This window comes from Musa acuminata, chromosome BXJ2-5 (genome assembly GCF_036884655.1).
Source record: "Musa acuminata AAA Group cultivar baxijiao chromosome BXJ2-5, Cavendish_Baxijiao_AAA, whole genome shotgun sequence".
Classification (NCBI taxonomy): Eukaryota; Viridiplantae; Streptophyta; class Magnoliopsida; order Zingiberales; family Musaceae; genus Musa; species Musa acuminata.
In genome coordinates this window covers 11,569,890-11,587,742 of record NC_088342.1, presented here as the reverse complement: position 1 = coordinate 11,587,742, position 17,853 = coordinate 11,569,890, and the positions used below count along the sequence as shown (strand labels likewise).

The following is a 17,853-nucleotide window of genomic DNA, read 5'->3' as shown; positions in this document are numbered from 1 at the left end:
ACTTATAGAAACCCATTTTCAACTTAACCCTAATGAATCTTACCCTATTAGGTATTGGATCTCCATCTAACTACCTAAATCTCTACCTAGTAATCTCTTATTGGCTCTTATTGGATCTCATCCATAAGATCAAATAACTCATCCATAAGATCAAATAATTTAGGAGCTTATTAGATATCCAATAAAATAGGGGCTTTAACGAATATCTCATATTTGAATCTCTACTTATTGCAACACCTATCATATGTGTGTGACCCTATAGGCCCAATATCGAGCTAGCCATGAGTTATACATGTCAAAACTCCTTCTAGCTCAATGAATTATTATCTCTATAATAATTTACTCGACTCATTGACTATGGATGTATTTGGCCACTACGCCGTAGTCCCTAGATGATATAGGGGAATCCAATCCTTTGGACTTATCTATCCTAAGTTACCATGTACCTATAATCTCTCATCCATCTAATACCCTAGAGACCGTATACCAGGCATGATGTTGTCAAGCCCATATGGTTTTTACTCGAGTCTCGCTCTAATATGATTCTCTTGGAGAACTCTTTTTTTTTTCAATCTGAATGACAATGGCCAAAGATTTGCCTTAGTAAGAATATATAAAATATTCCTCTCATGACACCTAGAGTGGATGATCCTCTATTGATACTCAATAGCTCTCATAAGGTTGACTACCACTCCCGATGACCGGTTGTGCTAGATATAGAACTTCCAAGTCTATAAGTTTGATATCAAAGAGTGGAGTACTCATATAGGACATCTTTGGTGTCTCAAGTCTAAGAACTATATATACCACTAAGACGACAAAATCGTTGTTTGACAATGAGTTATCATTAATCATCTAGCATTCCATGAGTGAATCATTTAGTAAACTCATTCTTTAATAAGCACTTATGTGGTATCCCTATTATGCCCATAGGAGCAGCTATGAGACTAATCATCTCCATCATATGGATGGGTATTCACCGTACTAGTCTATCCAGTCATTTCGATGTCCTTCTCGAGTTACCTATGACCGAGATTATTTAGAGTATATATTTAAAGGCGAATTAGAATCATTATCATGATCTCATCATGATCTGATTCTCATTGCATAGATCCATCAATATCACAATGCATGCAATAGGCAATATAAGGTGAGAAAAATATCAAATACATAATAAGAAAAAAGAGTGTGTATTATGTCACACGTGCCATCACTCACGTGATTGGCTTGTATGACACCTATGACTAGCAATCTCCCACTTGACCTAAAGCCAATCACCTATGTGTTTGATCCCCATCTGACTCCTATAACACTCAAAGATAATATGAGACAACAGTTTCGTCAGTGGATCTGCAATGTTATCTTCGGATAGAACTCTTTCCACTGCTATATCTCCTCGGGCCATGATCTCTCTAATAAGCTAGAACCACCTTAAAACACTTCTGATAAGACCTAGGTTCCCTTGTTTAAGCAATCGCTCCGTTGTTGTTATAATATAAGGGAACCAACTCCTCGTTGCTTGGCACGACTACCAAATTTATGATAAACTTTTTCATCCAGATTCCTCCCTTTACTGCCTCTACCACAATAGTGTATTTCACCTCTATGGTTGAGTTAGTAGTAGTATCTTACTTGAAACTCTTCTCCATTTATGGTGAACACATACCCTAAATTAAACTTACTATTATCAACATCGGATTAGAAATTGGAGTCCGTGTTGCCCTCAACCCTGAGGCCACTTCCTTCATATACCAGTAAAAGATCCATAGTCCTTCTCAAGTACTTAAGGATATACTTTACTCATTTCCAATGCTCTAAGCCTAGATCTATCTGATACCTGGTCGTTACACTCAAAGCATATGCTATATCAGGCCTGGTATATAGCATAACATACATGATAGACCCTATCGCTAAGGTATAAGGTATCATATTAATGTTTACAATTTTTTCAAAAGTCTTTTAGGGACATACTTGTTGAATCTCGGATTTTGATGATAAAATCAATTAATGCAATTATGATCTAATATGGGTTTGAGTGATGTAAGACTAACCTCAATCAAGGAAAGACAATTCGATTAAAGTAGGAAGAATCGAACGTTGGGCCGAAGGAATGATCAACGTGCTGGAAGGACTTTACGTCATGAGTTCGGGTATCGGACTAAAGGATTAGATATTGTGTCAAGGATATTGAAAGTTGCGAGAGGTCAATATGCCGATTGGTCAATACGTCAAAGGATCGAACGAAACATCAGATGAACCAATGATATGCTGAACAATTTAGGATTCATACTTATAATCGTATGTATTTAGATCAAGTTAGTTTAGGTCTAATTGAGTTAGTTTTGAGGTGAAACAATATTAACTCAATTAGGGGCCATTGGACCTGAGTTTAGGTTGTTTATATATTTATCATGCAAGTACTGTATTGTCGTATAGAAGTCTCATCCCATAGATCCTTATTATTTTTTTTATTATTATTATTTTATAATTCTCTTCATTTGAATAGAGCAACTTCAGACTTTCATAAAAGCCATTACTATTGAAGTCATTATATTTGATGTATCCTGCACCTATTAGCATACAACAACAATAACAAAATTAAAAATATAAATTATTTAAAATCGGCTACATGAATCTTATCATTGAGATCTATAAAAATTATATATCTAGTTAAATTTAAAATATTTAAATTTTTATTTATAATATTTATTAATTTCTTGTTAAAATTTTCTTTATCTCTCTTCAGAATATTAACATTAATCTAATTATAGCATCCATAAATCTCCTACGCTAGCATGCTTTCAGTTTATTTTTTTCTCTAATTTAGTAGAGACTTTGAGGTGTACTAGATTAAGTGAGAAGGATAAGGACAAATATCATGTTTATTGAAGCAAGATGAAGCTTGGTGGTCTACGTTAACTGTAACTATGAGTTTTACTCGTCTTCTATTGCTCGCTCCCTAACCAGAGATTTATATTATCCAAGTAACCTATCTCACTTAAATATTTAGTTTTCTTTTAGTTGTAAGTAAAAAAAAAAAAAGTATATCATGTGATGCATTAAACAATTTGACATCATGTTTTTCTTCTCCTCGAATAACCTTTTCTTTTACATGCAACAAAAGTTGTGTCCGAGGTAACCCGCAAGGTTTCAGGGAGATCTTCACCAGGTATGAGTTGAATGAAAATAGAGTTCGCTGCTAGAGACATTTAGGTAATGGTTACCGTCTAGAAGAGGTTATATGAAAGACTTGTATAGTCTTTGTTTCTCAAGCATCCTACTTTCAATCCATGATAGTTCTTTGAACGGTAAAAGGATGTTCATTGCTGGTTGGATCAGAGAAAGGATTTGTGTTCATCATTCCAGTAATGTAAAATTTTAAATTATTGGATGCATCCATTTTGCAATTTTTGGTGGATTCAAGGAAACTATTGGCTAATTTTCATTTAGTCACTTTGCATTTGTGCTCAAGCATATCATTCTTTTTCTTTGAAGAAAAAAAAACTCTCATTCTCTGCTTGCTTAATTCTAGCTTCTGACTATGCATTGATCATCTTAAATGCTGGTATTGGTTTCAAACTCCTTATCTTAACAACGCAGTGGGCTTTACCTCCTCCAAAGGTAATTCTTGAGGCCCCTAAGAGTAGTTATGATGACAGCATACTCTCTGTCATCTCTGCACATGAGAACACAGTTCAGAGGAACTTATTAGTAGGATAGTCCTTCGACAACTTTCTTGAACCCTTGAGAACAACAGGGGTTGGCAATTCTTGTATAGATTAACAACAAGCAATGTGTACGGGGATGTTGTGCACTCGATCGTTGTAGAACTGGGTGTTTCATCGTCTCAAACGTGTCAGTGCATCATTGTACAGGTTCAATTTTGTCTTCGCTCTATATCTTTCGTGGAAGTGGATGAACGATGCAGTTGATAGTGGCAGAATTGGGAAGTTCGTGTCGATGTGTGGTCGCCACCTGCTTCTTGGATTTAGGACTTGGAGCTTTTGATGTCGGCGTCGCTGTCGGCAGCTTCTTCCCTTTATGGCCTTGGAAGAGGAAGAATCCTCCTACATGGGCTCTCCAAGTCGTCCTGCTGCCTCTCCATGTCCCACCTCAAGCAGCACCTCGCACGGATCATCGTCGCCGGAGCCTCCGGGCACCCGTCCGCCCTCGCCTCCCTCCTCTCCTTCGCGGCCACCTCCCCCCACGGCGACCTCCGCTTCGCCTCCCTCCTCTTCGCCCACGCTCCCATCCCCGCCCGCTTCGCCTACAACTGCATGCTGCGGGGCCTCGTCGGCGCGCGCCTCCCCGGCGGCGCCCTCCTCTTGTATCTCCAGATGAACCGTGGTTGCGTGGCCCCCGACCGCTTCACCTTCCCCTCCGTCCTGAAGGCCTGCTCGCTTCTCCCCGCCGCCGCCGCCGGCGAATCTGTTCACGCGAGAATCTTCCGCCTCGGTTTCTCTTTGGACGCCTACGTCCGGAGCGGCTTGGTCAGAATGTACTCCGAGTTCGACCAAGTCGCTGCCGCTCGACGGCTGTTCGATGAAATCCCGGATAGAGATGTCGTTTTGTGGAACTCGATGATCGGAGGGTACGTCAAGTGCGGGGATATCGCGTACGCTCGCCGACTGTTCGACGAGATGAAACATAGAAATGTTGGGACGTATAATGCACTCCTGGGGGGCTATGCAAAGTTTGGTTTCATGGATAGCGCTTCTAGTCTTTTTGACGAAATGCCTGAGAGGGATGTTGTCTCGTGGAACACGATGATTGGAGGTCACGCTAGGTCGGGAGCCATTAAGGTTGTGCGAGACCTGCTCGCCCGGGCACCACAGAAGAATGCCACTACGTGGAGCGCCGCGATATCGGGGTTGGCGCAGTGTGGCAGGTTCAAGGATGCACTTGATCTGTTCAAGGACATGTTGGTCGAGGTGCCACGGCCTAACCAGTCTGCTTTGGTCAGCGTGCTTTCATCTTGTGCCCATCTGGGCACTCTTGAACAGGGCATATGGATTCACAGGTACATCACCAGGCAAGAGATCGAGGTGGACGATTTTCTCGGCTCGTCGCTCATGGACATGTATGCCAAATGTGGGATGCTACAAGGCACCAAGCTGGTGTTTGACAGATTGGAGAAGAGACATGTTTGCTCTTGGACCTCGATGATCTATGGATTTGCCATGCACGGGCGTTCCCCAGAGGCATTGGAAACTTTCAGAGAGATGGAAAGATTAAGGATTAAACCCAGTGATGTTACAATCATAGCTGTATTATGTGCTTGCTCTCATGCAGGATTAGTAGAGCAGGGACTTAACATATTTAGTCGGATGCATCATGACTATGGAATAACACCAAAGATTGAACATTATACTTGTATGGTTGATATTCTCAGTAGGGGGAATTTGATAGAGGAAGCCCTGGAGGTCATCAAATCCATGCCAATGGAACCCGACGAGTTTGTATGGGGAGCATTGCTTGGTGGGCTCAGGGCAAACAGCCAAGACCAGTTGGGCAATGAAGAAGAGTTGTCATCAAAGATGGTTGATTTAAAGCCAAAATCCAGTGGAGCTTACGTTCTTGTTGCAAACATGTTTGCGTCGATCGACCGGTGGGATGATGCCACAAGGATGAGGAGAATGATGGTGGGACTCGGTGTGAAGAAGAACCCTGGATTCAGTCTGATTGAGGTCAATGGATGTTGTTCATGAGTTTTTAGCTAGTGGTGCGGGAGGTTAAACAAGAAATCAGATCAATTGGAGGATAAGCTCATCAAGAGAATAGAAGTGTCCCAGTTGCCTGTGATTGCAGCTTGTGATCTCTTCATTGACTCCTTTGCAAGCCTCATCAAGGTTACCTGCCACCAGAGGTTCTTCTTTGTCTGCCATCTTCAGCAGATTTCACAGCAGACATAGTCACATTTCCATGATCGGAAATCTTAGCTGATGAATTCTCGGACAATGCTTTTGCCAGCAGCTTTTGCAAAGGCATCCATCTTGGTCACGTTTGAAGTAATATCAGTTGATGCAACAAGCTTGGCAGCAGCTTGAGGTATGGCGCTTGACTTCTAAGTTCTTTCTTGTCGCTGATGCATGAGAATTGCAAATAAGCACAACTATCACTGATCTTCTACCTTGTAAAGCAAATGCAAGGAAATGAAGACATTGTGTGTTACAGAGAGTTTTATGTGTTCCTCAGAATGGATTTTCCCATAAAAGCTAGCATTATTCTTCACTGCATATCGTCATTCAAAAAATGGAAGGAGAAGAATAACATGGATGAGAAGAAGTGCCTTTTCTTTTGTTCAGAAAACCAATCAAGGTGCCTCTAAGTGGTTTAGTTAGATATCACAAGTCAAACCTTTTGAGTCAAATAATTATTTTTATCCATCTTTTCTGAGATTTTTGTCATGAATTAAGATCCGGAGGGGCATAAGAGAGCCATCCAGATATGAAAAGCAGGGAGAAGAGGAAAATGTGAGGTACAGGGAGGTGAGGAAACAAACAAAAGAAAGAGAAGACAAGTTGGAAAAGAGAAGAAAAACCAGAAGAAAGAAAAAATAATTAGTTGTCATCTGACAAAGAGTATCTGAATCTTTCTGTTCCATCGGCCTTTTAGAGTTCACCTCAGATCTGAAATCTGTCTTCCAATGCTTCTGATACTTTCTCTACATTGAAATTGATAGTAAATATTTCTGGAGTAAGTGAAAAATAAGACATCTATGTTTCAGCCAAGGTCTGCCATACCGAAGCGTACCGCCCGTACCAGGCGGTATGTACCGGTCCAACAGGTTATCGGTACGCGGACCGTCCGGTACCACTATAGTGCTACAGTATTATACTGTAGCACTGCTACAGTATGGAAAAGTATAAAATTGTTCGGTACATCAGGGTGTACCACTTGGTATGCCCTGATGTATTGCCCGGTACACCGGTACCATATCGTACCGAGCCCGAGTCGAAATGCCGGTACGGTACGATACGGCGAACCTTGGTTTCAGCTTGTTCATTTTTGTTTCTACCTAGTGCTTCAAATGAGTTTTACTCTTTAAAAATTAATCCATGGAGTTCATCAGTATTCCAAGCTGAATGTATTGGAGCTTTAATTATCTTAAAATTTCCTTTTAATTAGACTTTTGCAAGGGAAACTCAATGATCCCAATGAGAAGTTCACATACACGCTTAAAAAGAGAACTTGGGATCTCAAACTTGTGTTCTTTTTATGAACATTCAATGTTTAATTTGACAAACTGCTAGATACAACTCAAACCACAGATCATTGATTGGAGGACCTGAAGCATATATTTTAGATAAAAGGACCCCATTTGAAAATAAATTGCACAACAATAACTTATTTATGTAAAACAAGAAAGCTTCTTTTCATAAAATCTGTCTCCAGCATCTTGATAGACTTAACTTATACCTTTTTCTTCTTTGTTGCTTTTAATAAATAGTTTGTTGAGTTGTTGAATTGGATTCTACTGTATTTGGTTTGAGATTTAGGAAGGTTAAGTTACTGGCATTCGTTCAACTTGCCAAATGCTTCAAGGTTAGGACAGTTAGATTAATTTGACAAAGAAATTTAACTTTGATAATATAGGATGAATAACCCACATAAATGGTGGACTAATATATACCTCTTTTGTGTCTTTTGCTAACTTGGATCATTGTGAATTCAAATCAAACATACCCTATATTTTTCTTTATGATTTTGATGAAATATCGTGATGAATTCTTCTGATTTCTTACTGTCTAAAATGCAATGTATGAACTTATTCAAAAGGAGAAAAAATTGCATAGACATAAGACAAATACATAATGACATTATAAGGCTCGATGAAACAGAAAATTGATATTTTACTTTTAAGCATTTTAATAGAGTATTTATTTCTTGATTTAAACAACTAGCCAATGATGCAGCAAGGACATAAACGATAATCAATACAAATTATCCTTTGCACTTCATGATGACAATATTTAACGAAACAAAGATATCACCGTTGCTCCAGTTGTTATCCACTGTATCAAAATATGTGGAAAATGAAGAGTACAACATGAGCTCATGAAGTGGTGTCATGATGAATAAATGAGCAATCTCACTGAAATCAGAGTGTTGTCATATTTCAGACATTGATGGAAAAGTAGACCCTGAGATCACCTCATGAGATATTGCTTGAGTTAACATCGAATTTTCAGCCATTAATGGCCCTTCAATATATCTTTCTTCAACTGGAGCTGAGGAGTTGTTGGTTTCTTCCATTTCAGTTGCAGCTAATGAAGCATGACCTTCATTTATGATGTGTTGGTTGTTCCTGATATGTTTTCTTTTCTTTGGCAGCCTTCTCATCTTGGTGTTCCAATAGTTCTTTATAGCTAGGTGAGTTCTTCCAGGCAGCATAGAAGCAATCACAGACCAACTTATTCAACATCCAGTGGAAAAAGGATGGATTAACAAAGAACCACTAGCTTTGCTGAATTTTTTATTGTAGATTTATTATATCATTTTTTATATTTATACATTGAATTTAGATTTCATTTGCAGACTAAATGCAGCATATAGTTGTTAGACTTGTTTGAAACTATTTTAGAGTAAGTATGCTTTAAGTTTTATGCAAATTACCAACTCCCAATGTTGTTGTGGAGAGTGTATTATCTTATCCTCTTCTTCAGTAAAGTTTCCATGTTTTAGACCTGGTTGTAGATAATTTAGCCAGCATGAACAACAGCTTCTACCACATCTTTGAAGACCTACCGCAATTGAAACAGATTGAGTCATGAAAATTTGTACTAGGTGAAATCACACGTGTAGTCGTAGAAGCTAAATGACATGTATGTTTGTTGAAAGTTTAATGATCACATAATGTTCAACTTTTTCCAACTAAATAATAATATCTATGAAGACAATAAAACAATTTCTTTACTTGGTGGTTGTCTGACATGGTCAGTGTAGATATGTTGATATAGAATGTATATTAGGATAAATAATTTAATTGTAAGATCATAAAATTAATTAAGTTATACTTTATTACTGAACAATTAATGGATTAAGTAGTCCTCATTGAAGTAAAATGGACTATATAAAATATTGCACAAAGATGAACATATTTTCATCGAATTATAACCGTCATTAGTTCAACTTGCTTTATGTTGATCTAAAAGACAAAGCAATCTTTGTGTTTATGTGGAAAACAAAAGGTGATGATGGACTGCAAAAATGGCTCTCAATAAGTATTTAAACATAAGATTTACTTTTTGCATGTTAATAATCATAAATTAAATACTTTCAGTACTGTAATCAAGTCACGAAGAGCCCTTTATCAGCAATTTACTAATCATTGAATAATGTATGTAGTAATATATATTGTTAGCAGGGCACTAATTAGTTATGTTGTTTGCAGTAACATATATTCAAGATAAGCAGATTGACCTGCATTCTTGCTCAAGTCTTTCCAGCTACTACCAGCACCATGTTCTCTAATGTAGGTTCTGAGGATCATGTTCTCTGGAGTCTCCATCTTCAAGTTTTCATTTCTTATATGGAATAATGGGTAGCTTTAAGTGGTGATGTTGTTCTGCGTAAGACTAACTGGGACTTTAATCTTTGCTCACTACTGTTTTGGTATTTTGTTTGCTTAAGTTTGTCCTCATCTTATGAAGAACAGTACTCTCATCCGCCATGTTTCAGAAACTCAACTTGTGTTATGAGCCATCAATCCACTGTGCCTTTTTTATTGTATAACCAACAAGATCAGTTGGGTTTCTAATTTATTAGACTAAATATATAGGTTTTACAGTCTTTTCTTGTGTTTACATGTAACTTATGGATTTGAAAATGTGAAATGTTAAACCATGCATATGGATTAGCATTAAATTATTGTATTCTGGTTAGTTTTGTAGAAAAAGTCATGCTAAGAAAAAAATAAACAGTTGATTTATCCATGTGAAGTTCCTAAATGTGTGGCTGCAATTATGAGCCTTATTCTGTTGCCGTTTCTGCTGTTATGAACAATAAAATGTAACTGTTCTTTGGCCAGCTTTCTTCTTCTTTTACTTTTTCTCCTAAAGGTTTATAAGTTTAAGTTTTGGAGCCAAATATTATTTCTTTTGGAAATTATGGTATATTTATTAGTTTTAACATTGCCATCCTCGCTTGTTTAAGATCATAAAGCTTCTTTATAGTTGAATAAGTCTTGCGTCCTACGTCTAAATTAATTTATTTTTTGGTCTCGAAAGTTATGTGGTAGGTGCCCCTTCTAGAAAAGCATCTATTTTTTTGTGTTTAAAAAATCTCATCCATTAATTTGTTGTTTTCTATATATTCGAATATATATCATAACATTTCATATTCAATAGAAGCACTACATGAATAAAACAGTCCTCCACCTATTTATATTTTTAATACGTATTTCGAGAAAAATATTTGAGTGAATATATTGTTAGTGGAATACTATACGTATTTGATAAATAATAGATAAAAATTATATTTTAAATATGTGTTGACATAGGTCTTGTTTGTTAAAATTATATTTCAAAAGTTTATTGAATATTATGTGATAAATTTATACTTTTAATATTTTTAATATTTATATAAAAGTATATTTATATTTATATTTAAATAAATAAAATAAATGAATTCATGTAATATTTTATTAAAAAAAGTTTCATATGGTCTAGATATATAATAAATAAAAAATATAATCATATAAATAAAATTTTATTTTATAAAAAACATAAATCATGTTAGTTTCCTATTAAATCATATTGGCAATCTTATGATTTTAAATAATATTATAGGATGTTTTAAAGATTTTAAAAATTATATTAACATCTCGTAAATATTGAAAAACTAATGTTATCCTAAGGTAGCATTAGTATTTGAGTATTTGTAATGCAACATTTAGGTAAAATATGATTTAAAAAATCAAATATCAATTTATATTTAAAATATACATTGGACATTCAATGTACATTTCAAATATGTTTCCAAATGCATTCTTGATCATGCAAGAAAATTTATAAAGATAGGGTTGGCCAGTGTAGAAGAGAGGGATAGCAATTTGAATGAGAAGTTTCTCTTTTTTAAATTTTGTTACCGACATTAAAAATTGCTATAAAAATTAGGTCCTCATATAATATTTTATGCGTCATCATAGCTGATTTTATGGTAATCTAAAGATGCCAAGGAATATATTGTCTTAAAAAGCTGCTAGGAATAATATCCCTTGATTTGTTGCTGTAATAAGACTATGAATGATGTATATTCTTTAACCTTCGGTTTTGCTATTTCCAACTAGTAATTTGCTGTAGTTTTAAGGGACAAATTGTTGCAGATTTCTCCCAACATATGATAGCATTAAAAAAAAAATATGGAAATATCACTGAAATAAGTTTTAGGTAGTTAGCTCAAAAGGTTTTCTTTGGTATGTTTGATGTTACCTGTTTAAAATATTTAATCAATCAAGTTGATTGAAATTAATGTCATGGTTAACATGATGTGTTACCATGCTTTTTCCTTTTTCGAAAGATTGAGCCCATCATCTTTTTTTCTGTAACCATTGTAAAAGATGTGTTATGATCTCAAACATCCTATCAAACTGAATTGATCTTTTTTTCAAAAAATATTCTTTTCGATCAATTAATTTGCACACTCATAGACATGAATTTGCACAGCCATATTCCACTTCTTGATGATCAAATTGTCTGCAGATCTTCACACAATACACACTCTTCATCATGCATACCACAACCAGTTGTCACGTGGATGGAGGAGCTCTTCAAGAGAGGAAATGGCGACTAGCACTCTACTCCACACTGCTTGAGAACTGGCCCCTGCTGCTTGGGCAAAAAGGGATCGATCCTGACCCACACCAGCGAGAAGATGGACGCAAGCAGAATCGACCAGAGGACGACGATGGTGGGAGTTCTGTTCTGCCTCCCCATCAATCCCTTGAGGAAGGGATACAGGTGGACGATGACCCAGAAGGAGAAGAAGAGCTTCCCGAACAGAGGCCCCCACGAGCCGTAGCCATTGTTGATGGCGTCGGACACGCCGGCCACGACCCCCACCATGTTGAGGATGATCAGGGTGGTTGGGGGGATGAGGAGGGTGGTCCACTTGAAGAGGTAGAGCTCCCCGAACTCGGAGTCGTCGGCGGCCTTGGCCGTGACGGTGAAGTTGGTGTCGACGCCTCCCAGCACCTTGAGGAGGCCCTGGAAGACCGCAAAGAGGTGCGCCGACACGCCACCGATGACCCAGAACTGCTCGTTGCGCCACCAGTCCTGGATGCTCACGCCGCTCCACCGCAGCTCGAGGATCCCGGTGGCGATGATGGACAGGAAGAGACCGAGGAACCATAGGCTCGCTATGTTGTCGATCTGTTCACAGAGTGGCAGTTAATTCAGTTGGGCGCCGCGCCCCCTTCATCATCGTGGAGTGAGCTCAGAATCAATCTTACCGTGGGGATGATGAACTTCCCGGTGAGGAGGCAGATGGCCGGAATGGTGCAGTAAGCGAGGAGGGGGATGGATGTGAATGGGTAGACGATGGTGTTGGTGTATGCGAATCTCTCCAACCATTTCAGGTTGCCGCCATAGCCGTACCAGAGAGGGCAGTGGCGGCTCATGAAGATCTCCACCGAACCCAAAGCCCAACGCAGCACCTGGTGCAGCCGGTCAGAGAGGTTGATCGGAGCAGAACCCTTGAATGCCGGTCGGTCGGGGATGCAGTACACCGACTTCCACCCTCGGCAATGCATCTTGAAGCCGGTCAATATGTCCTCCGTCACTGACCCATAGATCCACGCAATCTAGAATGAAGGAAACAAACGGTAACATCAGCACCAGTGGTCTAGTGGTAGAATAGTACCCTGCCACGGTACAGACCCGGGTTCGATTCCCGGCTGGTGCATAATATTTATTTTTCATTTTTGCTTGAATTACCTCTTTGCCCCACTCGGTCTTCTCTTCGTAGCCACAGCTGATGACGTGGATGGCCTCCTTGATGAGGGCCGCAGAGTTGGAGCCCTGTGGCAGTCCGCCTTCCTCCATGAGGGTGGAGGCGATGAAGACCGGCGACTGGCCGAAGCGCTTCTCGAAGTTCTTCTGCGACATGAGCGACGACTTCTCCAGCTCATCGTAGCCCTCCAAGCCCTCCTCTATGTCCTCCAGGTCGAACCCTCTCTTGGTGTACCCCTTCTTGCTCACCACAATAGCCTTACTGCTCCTCTTGTGCAGGCCCAGGAAGGCCTTCTTCTCGCCCTTCTTGGCGTTGGATTTCCTGCGGCCGCAGCAGCAGCAACAGAACCACGACGGCCAGCAGTCGCAAGTCATCTTCGGCCTCTTCTCCGATTTCGGTGGGTCGTAGCCATACAATGCTTCTCGGTTGAAGACACAACCGGTTCCCACGTACACGGGGCCTTGGATGCCATCCAGCCCTTTCATGTTGATCTACACCAGATTACATAATTCTGCTGATTACTTCGAGATAATGCCATGAACAATGTCTGGTATTTCAGGACCAGAACTGATCTTACATCGAAGAAGACGACGTTGCGATTGGCGTATCGATCATGGCGATCAATCCCGTCGAACCTCTGAGGGAACTGGACATAGCACAGCTTTTTCCCCAGCTGAGGGTCCATCAGAAAACACATGGCCTCCCTGACGGCCTTGCTGTTGTTGATGTAGTGATCACAATCCAGATTCAATATGAATGGCGCATTGGTGAGCACAGCCGAGACCCGAACCTAGTCAATTAAGGAACAGAGGATCACGGTAAATATTTACAGCGGGCATATTAGAATGTTTCGTACAGCATATTAGCTCACCAGTGCATTCATTGCTCCGGCTTTCTTATGGTGTTGGTAGCCGGGTCGCTTCTCACGCGAGACATACACGAGTCGAGGGAGTTCCTTACCTTCTACGTCAAGTGCACCTGCGCTGCCCAAGTATACCTGCATGAATCAACCATCATATCAGGTGATGATCATAGTAGGGTACTAACTTCACATTTGATGCTAAAGATTATTGATGGACAGGTAACATAAGGTCGAAGAAACAACAAAGACGACACCTGAATCATGCCAGGATGATCCCTCGTGTTGTTTCCAGGCCAAGGTGTGCCATCCTGCATCACCCACCCTTCCTCAGGTTTCTTCTGAGCCTTCGCCACTAGTGCATTAATCCTCACCTTGAACTCCTCGTACTCTCTCTGTTATTTCAACTCGGTCAGATGACATGCATAAGATCATGAGGAACCAAATTGATGAAGCTGTATCCTACCTTCATGGCCCTTCTCTCCTTGACGAAGGTGGGCTGCACCTTGTCCTTCAAATAATCTATCTTCTGCGAGAAGTAGAATTCGGGCGCTCGAGGCTCGATGCTGTGCTTCTTGCAGAACGGCACCCACCGCCTGGCGAACTCCGCGGTCTCCGACATGGTGTCGAAGGTCAGCATCGACGCGCCGTCGTCGGACACGTAGCAGCTGACCTTGTCGACCGGGTAGTCGACGGAGAGGATGGAGAGGACGGTGTTGGCGGTGATGATGGGCGGCTCCTTGAGCGGGTCGACGGTGCTGACGAAGAAGTCCACTGGAGCGAGGCGGTTCGGCTCCCCCTCGCGCTCGAACCGCATGGCGAGGCGGTCCAGGTACGTCTCGCGGGTGATGGGGAACCATTTGGGGAACTGGTCCAGGATCCACGAGAGGGCGAACCAGATCTCGCAGATGACCGAGGTGAGCCACAGCGCGTACGCGTCGGTCGCGGGGGTCGTGATTCGGAAGCGGAAGAAGAAGACCAGGATAGCGAGGCGGAGGACGATCACGATGCGGTAAGGGCTGATCCTGCTCGAGGGAATCGGCACCTTCCGCCACAGGGGCTGTCGAGCCTCCGCCATGCTGAGGAGCAAAAGCATTTCAACAAACACCATCGATGAGCACAAAGGTCACCGAACATTTAGAACATCTTACAGCATATCGTCTTCGTAGTTGTCTTCATCATTTCCTCCCTCGTCTTTGTTGATCTGACCTTTTCTTTCCTTCCATTTCTCCACTCTGTCCTTCCATTCTATATTCCCCTCCATGTCTCTCTCCATCTCTAATTCCTTACCAACAACTAAAAATTACAAGTAGAGAAAACATAGGAAATTAACATAAATCCAGACAAATAAAACACTATGGATCGGTATAGCTGCACCACTCACTACTGCCTGCAAAGGATGACAAGGTATGCGCACTTGGCCGCCATGGTTGCACCCGTTCTCCATTCTCCTGCTCCAAAGCATGGCTTGGATTGTCATCGACGTGAACTGAAACGAACAAGGTACAGAGTAGTCATTTGGGCTAGTTACCGAGTTAGCGTCAAAGCGTTGGTGGTCGTCAGGGGACTTCTTGGGACTCTTAATTTGGAACTCTTCCTCGAAATCGTCCATCTCTACCCCGTCATCGTCGTCTCCTTCAACCCTCGGACATCCTGATTACTTTGACGTTTTAGTTAGTCGTCCTCAATCCTGGGAAGAACAAGAGGACTAGATAGATGGGATACCTTTGTGGCGCTTGTAACGGGTGTTGCACTGCGGACAGGCCTGGTTTCCCTCTCGTCGCTCGTACTCGTAACAGGGCTGGCAAACAGGGAATCCACACTCGAGGCATGCGGCGAACGGGTCGCCATTGTCCCTGAGCCCGATCTCGTCGCCGCAGACACGGCACAGTCTGGTGTTTGCTCTGCTTTTCTGCACCTTGGGCTGTCGCCCAACGCTGAGAACATGAAGCGCATGAAACCCTTTATGGAGAGGAAGAAGATGAACAAACCTCTTGATGGTTATGCATGACATGCAACTCGTTGCGCCAGTGCGAGCCAGCGACGAGCCTGGTGGCAGATTCAGAATCCATGGGAAGGAAGAAGGACGCCTCGTTGGAGAGATGGAGAAGGGTGAGAGAGATTTTATGGATGCTGAGACGTAGGAGAGTGTTGCATCCTTCACCAACTGTGAGGTAGGGCGTCGTGGTTTTGATTAGAAGAGAAGTTAGATCTTGTGGAAGGTGTGGCTGGCTCGCTTACAACATAAGTTGCTGCTCTGAACTTACACCAGCAAAGTTGCAGTAGATTTAAAGCAAACGACCTACCAAAACCCCCACAGAATTTCTCTAGAATGTCAATTACGTTCAATATGATAGAGATGTACCAGCAGCAAACCTAACAGTAGCAGATGTGCGAGCGCGCGCGCACACACCAATTGCATCTTGAGGAGCTTCAATCCTCAGAGTAATAGTTGTGGTGCGACAAAACCTGAAATTAAAATGCCGTCAAGAATGCATCCATTTGTATCATAATCTCATTGTGTTGCTCCATAAGCTCTTTCTCAAACTCAACCGACGAATGTGAGGAGTCACACGCCATGGCTTTCTGAATATTATCACCCGTTCTTACTGGTAGCATATCACTTCCATAAATCTAACACAGAAACATCCCTGTAAATTTAAAGGAACCCGTCTCGAGGTGCCTCGAGGTGCCCCATTGAAGATGAGATAAAAAAATTTATATATGAACAAATACAAATAGACTGTAATATGAAGCACAAAAGATAAATAAAAATCATAATTACATAGAACACTAAGATTTACTTGGAAAACCTCTGCAATGCAAAGGAAAAAAAATCACAAGCAAACTAAGAAGCAAATCCAATATAAAAATAATAAACGTATAAATCTCAAAGTCTATTGTCAAAAAGTTACTCAACAATCACTAAAAAATAACAGGGATATATATCACCGTGTATATTGCCCTCGTCTTTTTCCCTTCTCTTCTTCTCTTACTCCTTTGCCCTCAACTATCGTTACTATGGTTTCTCTTTTTTTCAGCCACGTCCACAACCACCGTGCCCCCTTTTTTTCTACCTTAGCTGTCACACAAGTCCATATTATAGAAAAAAGGGTTTAGGTTAAAAGAGAAAAGGTTATAGCTAAAGTGGCCTATGGGTTATTAAAATCTACTATTATTGAATTTTGGATTTTGATGATAAAATCAATTGATGATCTAATTCATATATTGAGATATGATGTAGGACTAACTATAATCATACAAATATCAAAATAATTAAAAAAGAATCAAATGTTGGGCCCGATCAGAGCCGGAATCAATGATCGGGCATCGAACCGGATGAATCAGGGGATACATCGAAGGATCAGACGAGCAATAAAAACTCGTTGGAAGTTCACCTGGAGTTCACCGAAATCTTGCCGGAAGATCACCGAGAGTTCGTTGAAAGCTTACCGGAAGATCGTTGGGAGTTTGATGGAAGTTCACCGAAAGTTCTGTTGAACAATTGACGTGTCAGACAACTTAGATTACTTGTATCATAATTATTTCAGTTTTAACTATTATAATTAGGACTTTAATTTGAGTTAGTTTTGAGAAAAATCCTACTAGCTCAATTAGGAGTGAATTGTGTCTTAAATAGGGCTGAATTGGGTCGGTTGGATGGCCCATTCAACCACTTGGAGCCATGTCAGGCAGTGGCACCATCCAGACTAGGCAATGGAACCGCGTAAGGCTCAGCCTCTCAAATGGTTTGGACAGTGGTACCATCGGTAATTAATGCTATTAGGCGATGGTACCGTCCTATTAAGCAGTGGTATCGTTAGAGCCTAGTCTTCGAGGCTCTATCAGGCGATCGTCCGCCCAAACTAAACGGTCGCACCACCCAGTGTCAAGGAGTGCTAACAATGGTACCACCCAGTACTAGCGGTGGTACCGCTAGTATCCCGAAAACCTGGGATGAGACACTTTTTGGCTCTATTTTTTAAGCCATTTGGGGCCAATAAATGCCCCACTCTTTCCTGCATGAAAGAGTATGAAAGTGT

General features: G+C 40.8%; 2 protein-coding genes and 1 non-coding gene across 5 annotated transcripts; 2 read left to right on the top strand and 1 right to left on the bottom strand.

Annotated features, from left to right (window-relative positions):
* The first annotated feature begins 3,711 nt into the window (after positions 1 to 3,711).
* LOC103985042 (pentatricopeptide repeat-containing protein At2g22410, mitochondrial-like) lies at positions 3,712 to 9,935 on the top strand. Of its 2 annotated transcripts, XM_018825953.2 has the most exons (3): positions 3,712 to 6,048; positions 8,335 to 8,373; positions 9,395 to 9,935. In XM_018825953.2, exon 1 carries the CDS (start codon positions 4,008 to 4,010, stop codon positions 5,706 to 5,708), a length of 1,701 nt encoding a protein of 566 aa, XP_018681498.2. In that variant the 5' UTR covers positions 3,712 to 4,007; the 3' UTR covers positions 5,709 to 6,048; positions 8,335 to 8,373; positions 9,395 to 9,935. The 2 variants fall into 2 exon arrangements, with proteins under 2 accessions (XP_018681498.2, XP_009400931.2); XM_009402656.3 differs by having other exon boundaries at positions 8,335 to 9,935.
* A 1,714-nt stretch (positions 9,936 to 11,649) lies between these two features.
* Positions 11,650 to 15,960, bottom strand: LOC135612506 (cellulose synthase A catalytic subunit 7 [UDP-forming]-like). 2 transcript variants are annotated; one of them, XM_065108882.1, is made up of 12 exons: positions 15,802 to 15,960; positions 15,536 to 15,734; positions 15,342 to 15,463; positions 15,195 to 15,261; positions 14,962 to 15,106; positions 14,277 to 14,889; positions 14,068 to 14,205; positions 13,823 to 13,948; positions 13,529 to 13,741; positions 12,936 to 13,442; positions 12,452 to 12,802; positions 11,650 to 12,371 (listed from the first exon to the last, which is right to left on the bottom strand). In XM_065108882.1, the coding sequence occupies exons 1-12, from the start codon at positions 15,880 to 15,882 to the stop codon at positions 11,790 to 11,792; spliced, it is 3,144 nt and encodes a 1,047-aa protein (XP_064964954.1). In that variant the 5' UTR covers positions 15,883 to 15,960; the 3' UTR covers positions 11,650 to 11,789. The 2 variants fall into 2 exon arrangements, with proteins under 2 accessions (XP_064964954.1, XP_064964955.1); XM_065108883.1 differs by having other exon boundaries at positions 15,536 to 15,722; positions 15,802 to 15,941.
* Positions 12,833 to 12,903, top strand: TRNAG-GCC (transfer RNA glycine (anticodon GCC)). Its single transcript has one exon. It is a non-coding gene; the product is annotated as a tRNA-Gly (tRNA).
* Positions 15,961 to 17,853: the final 1,893 nt, after the last annotated feature.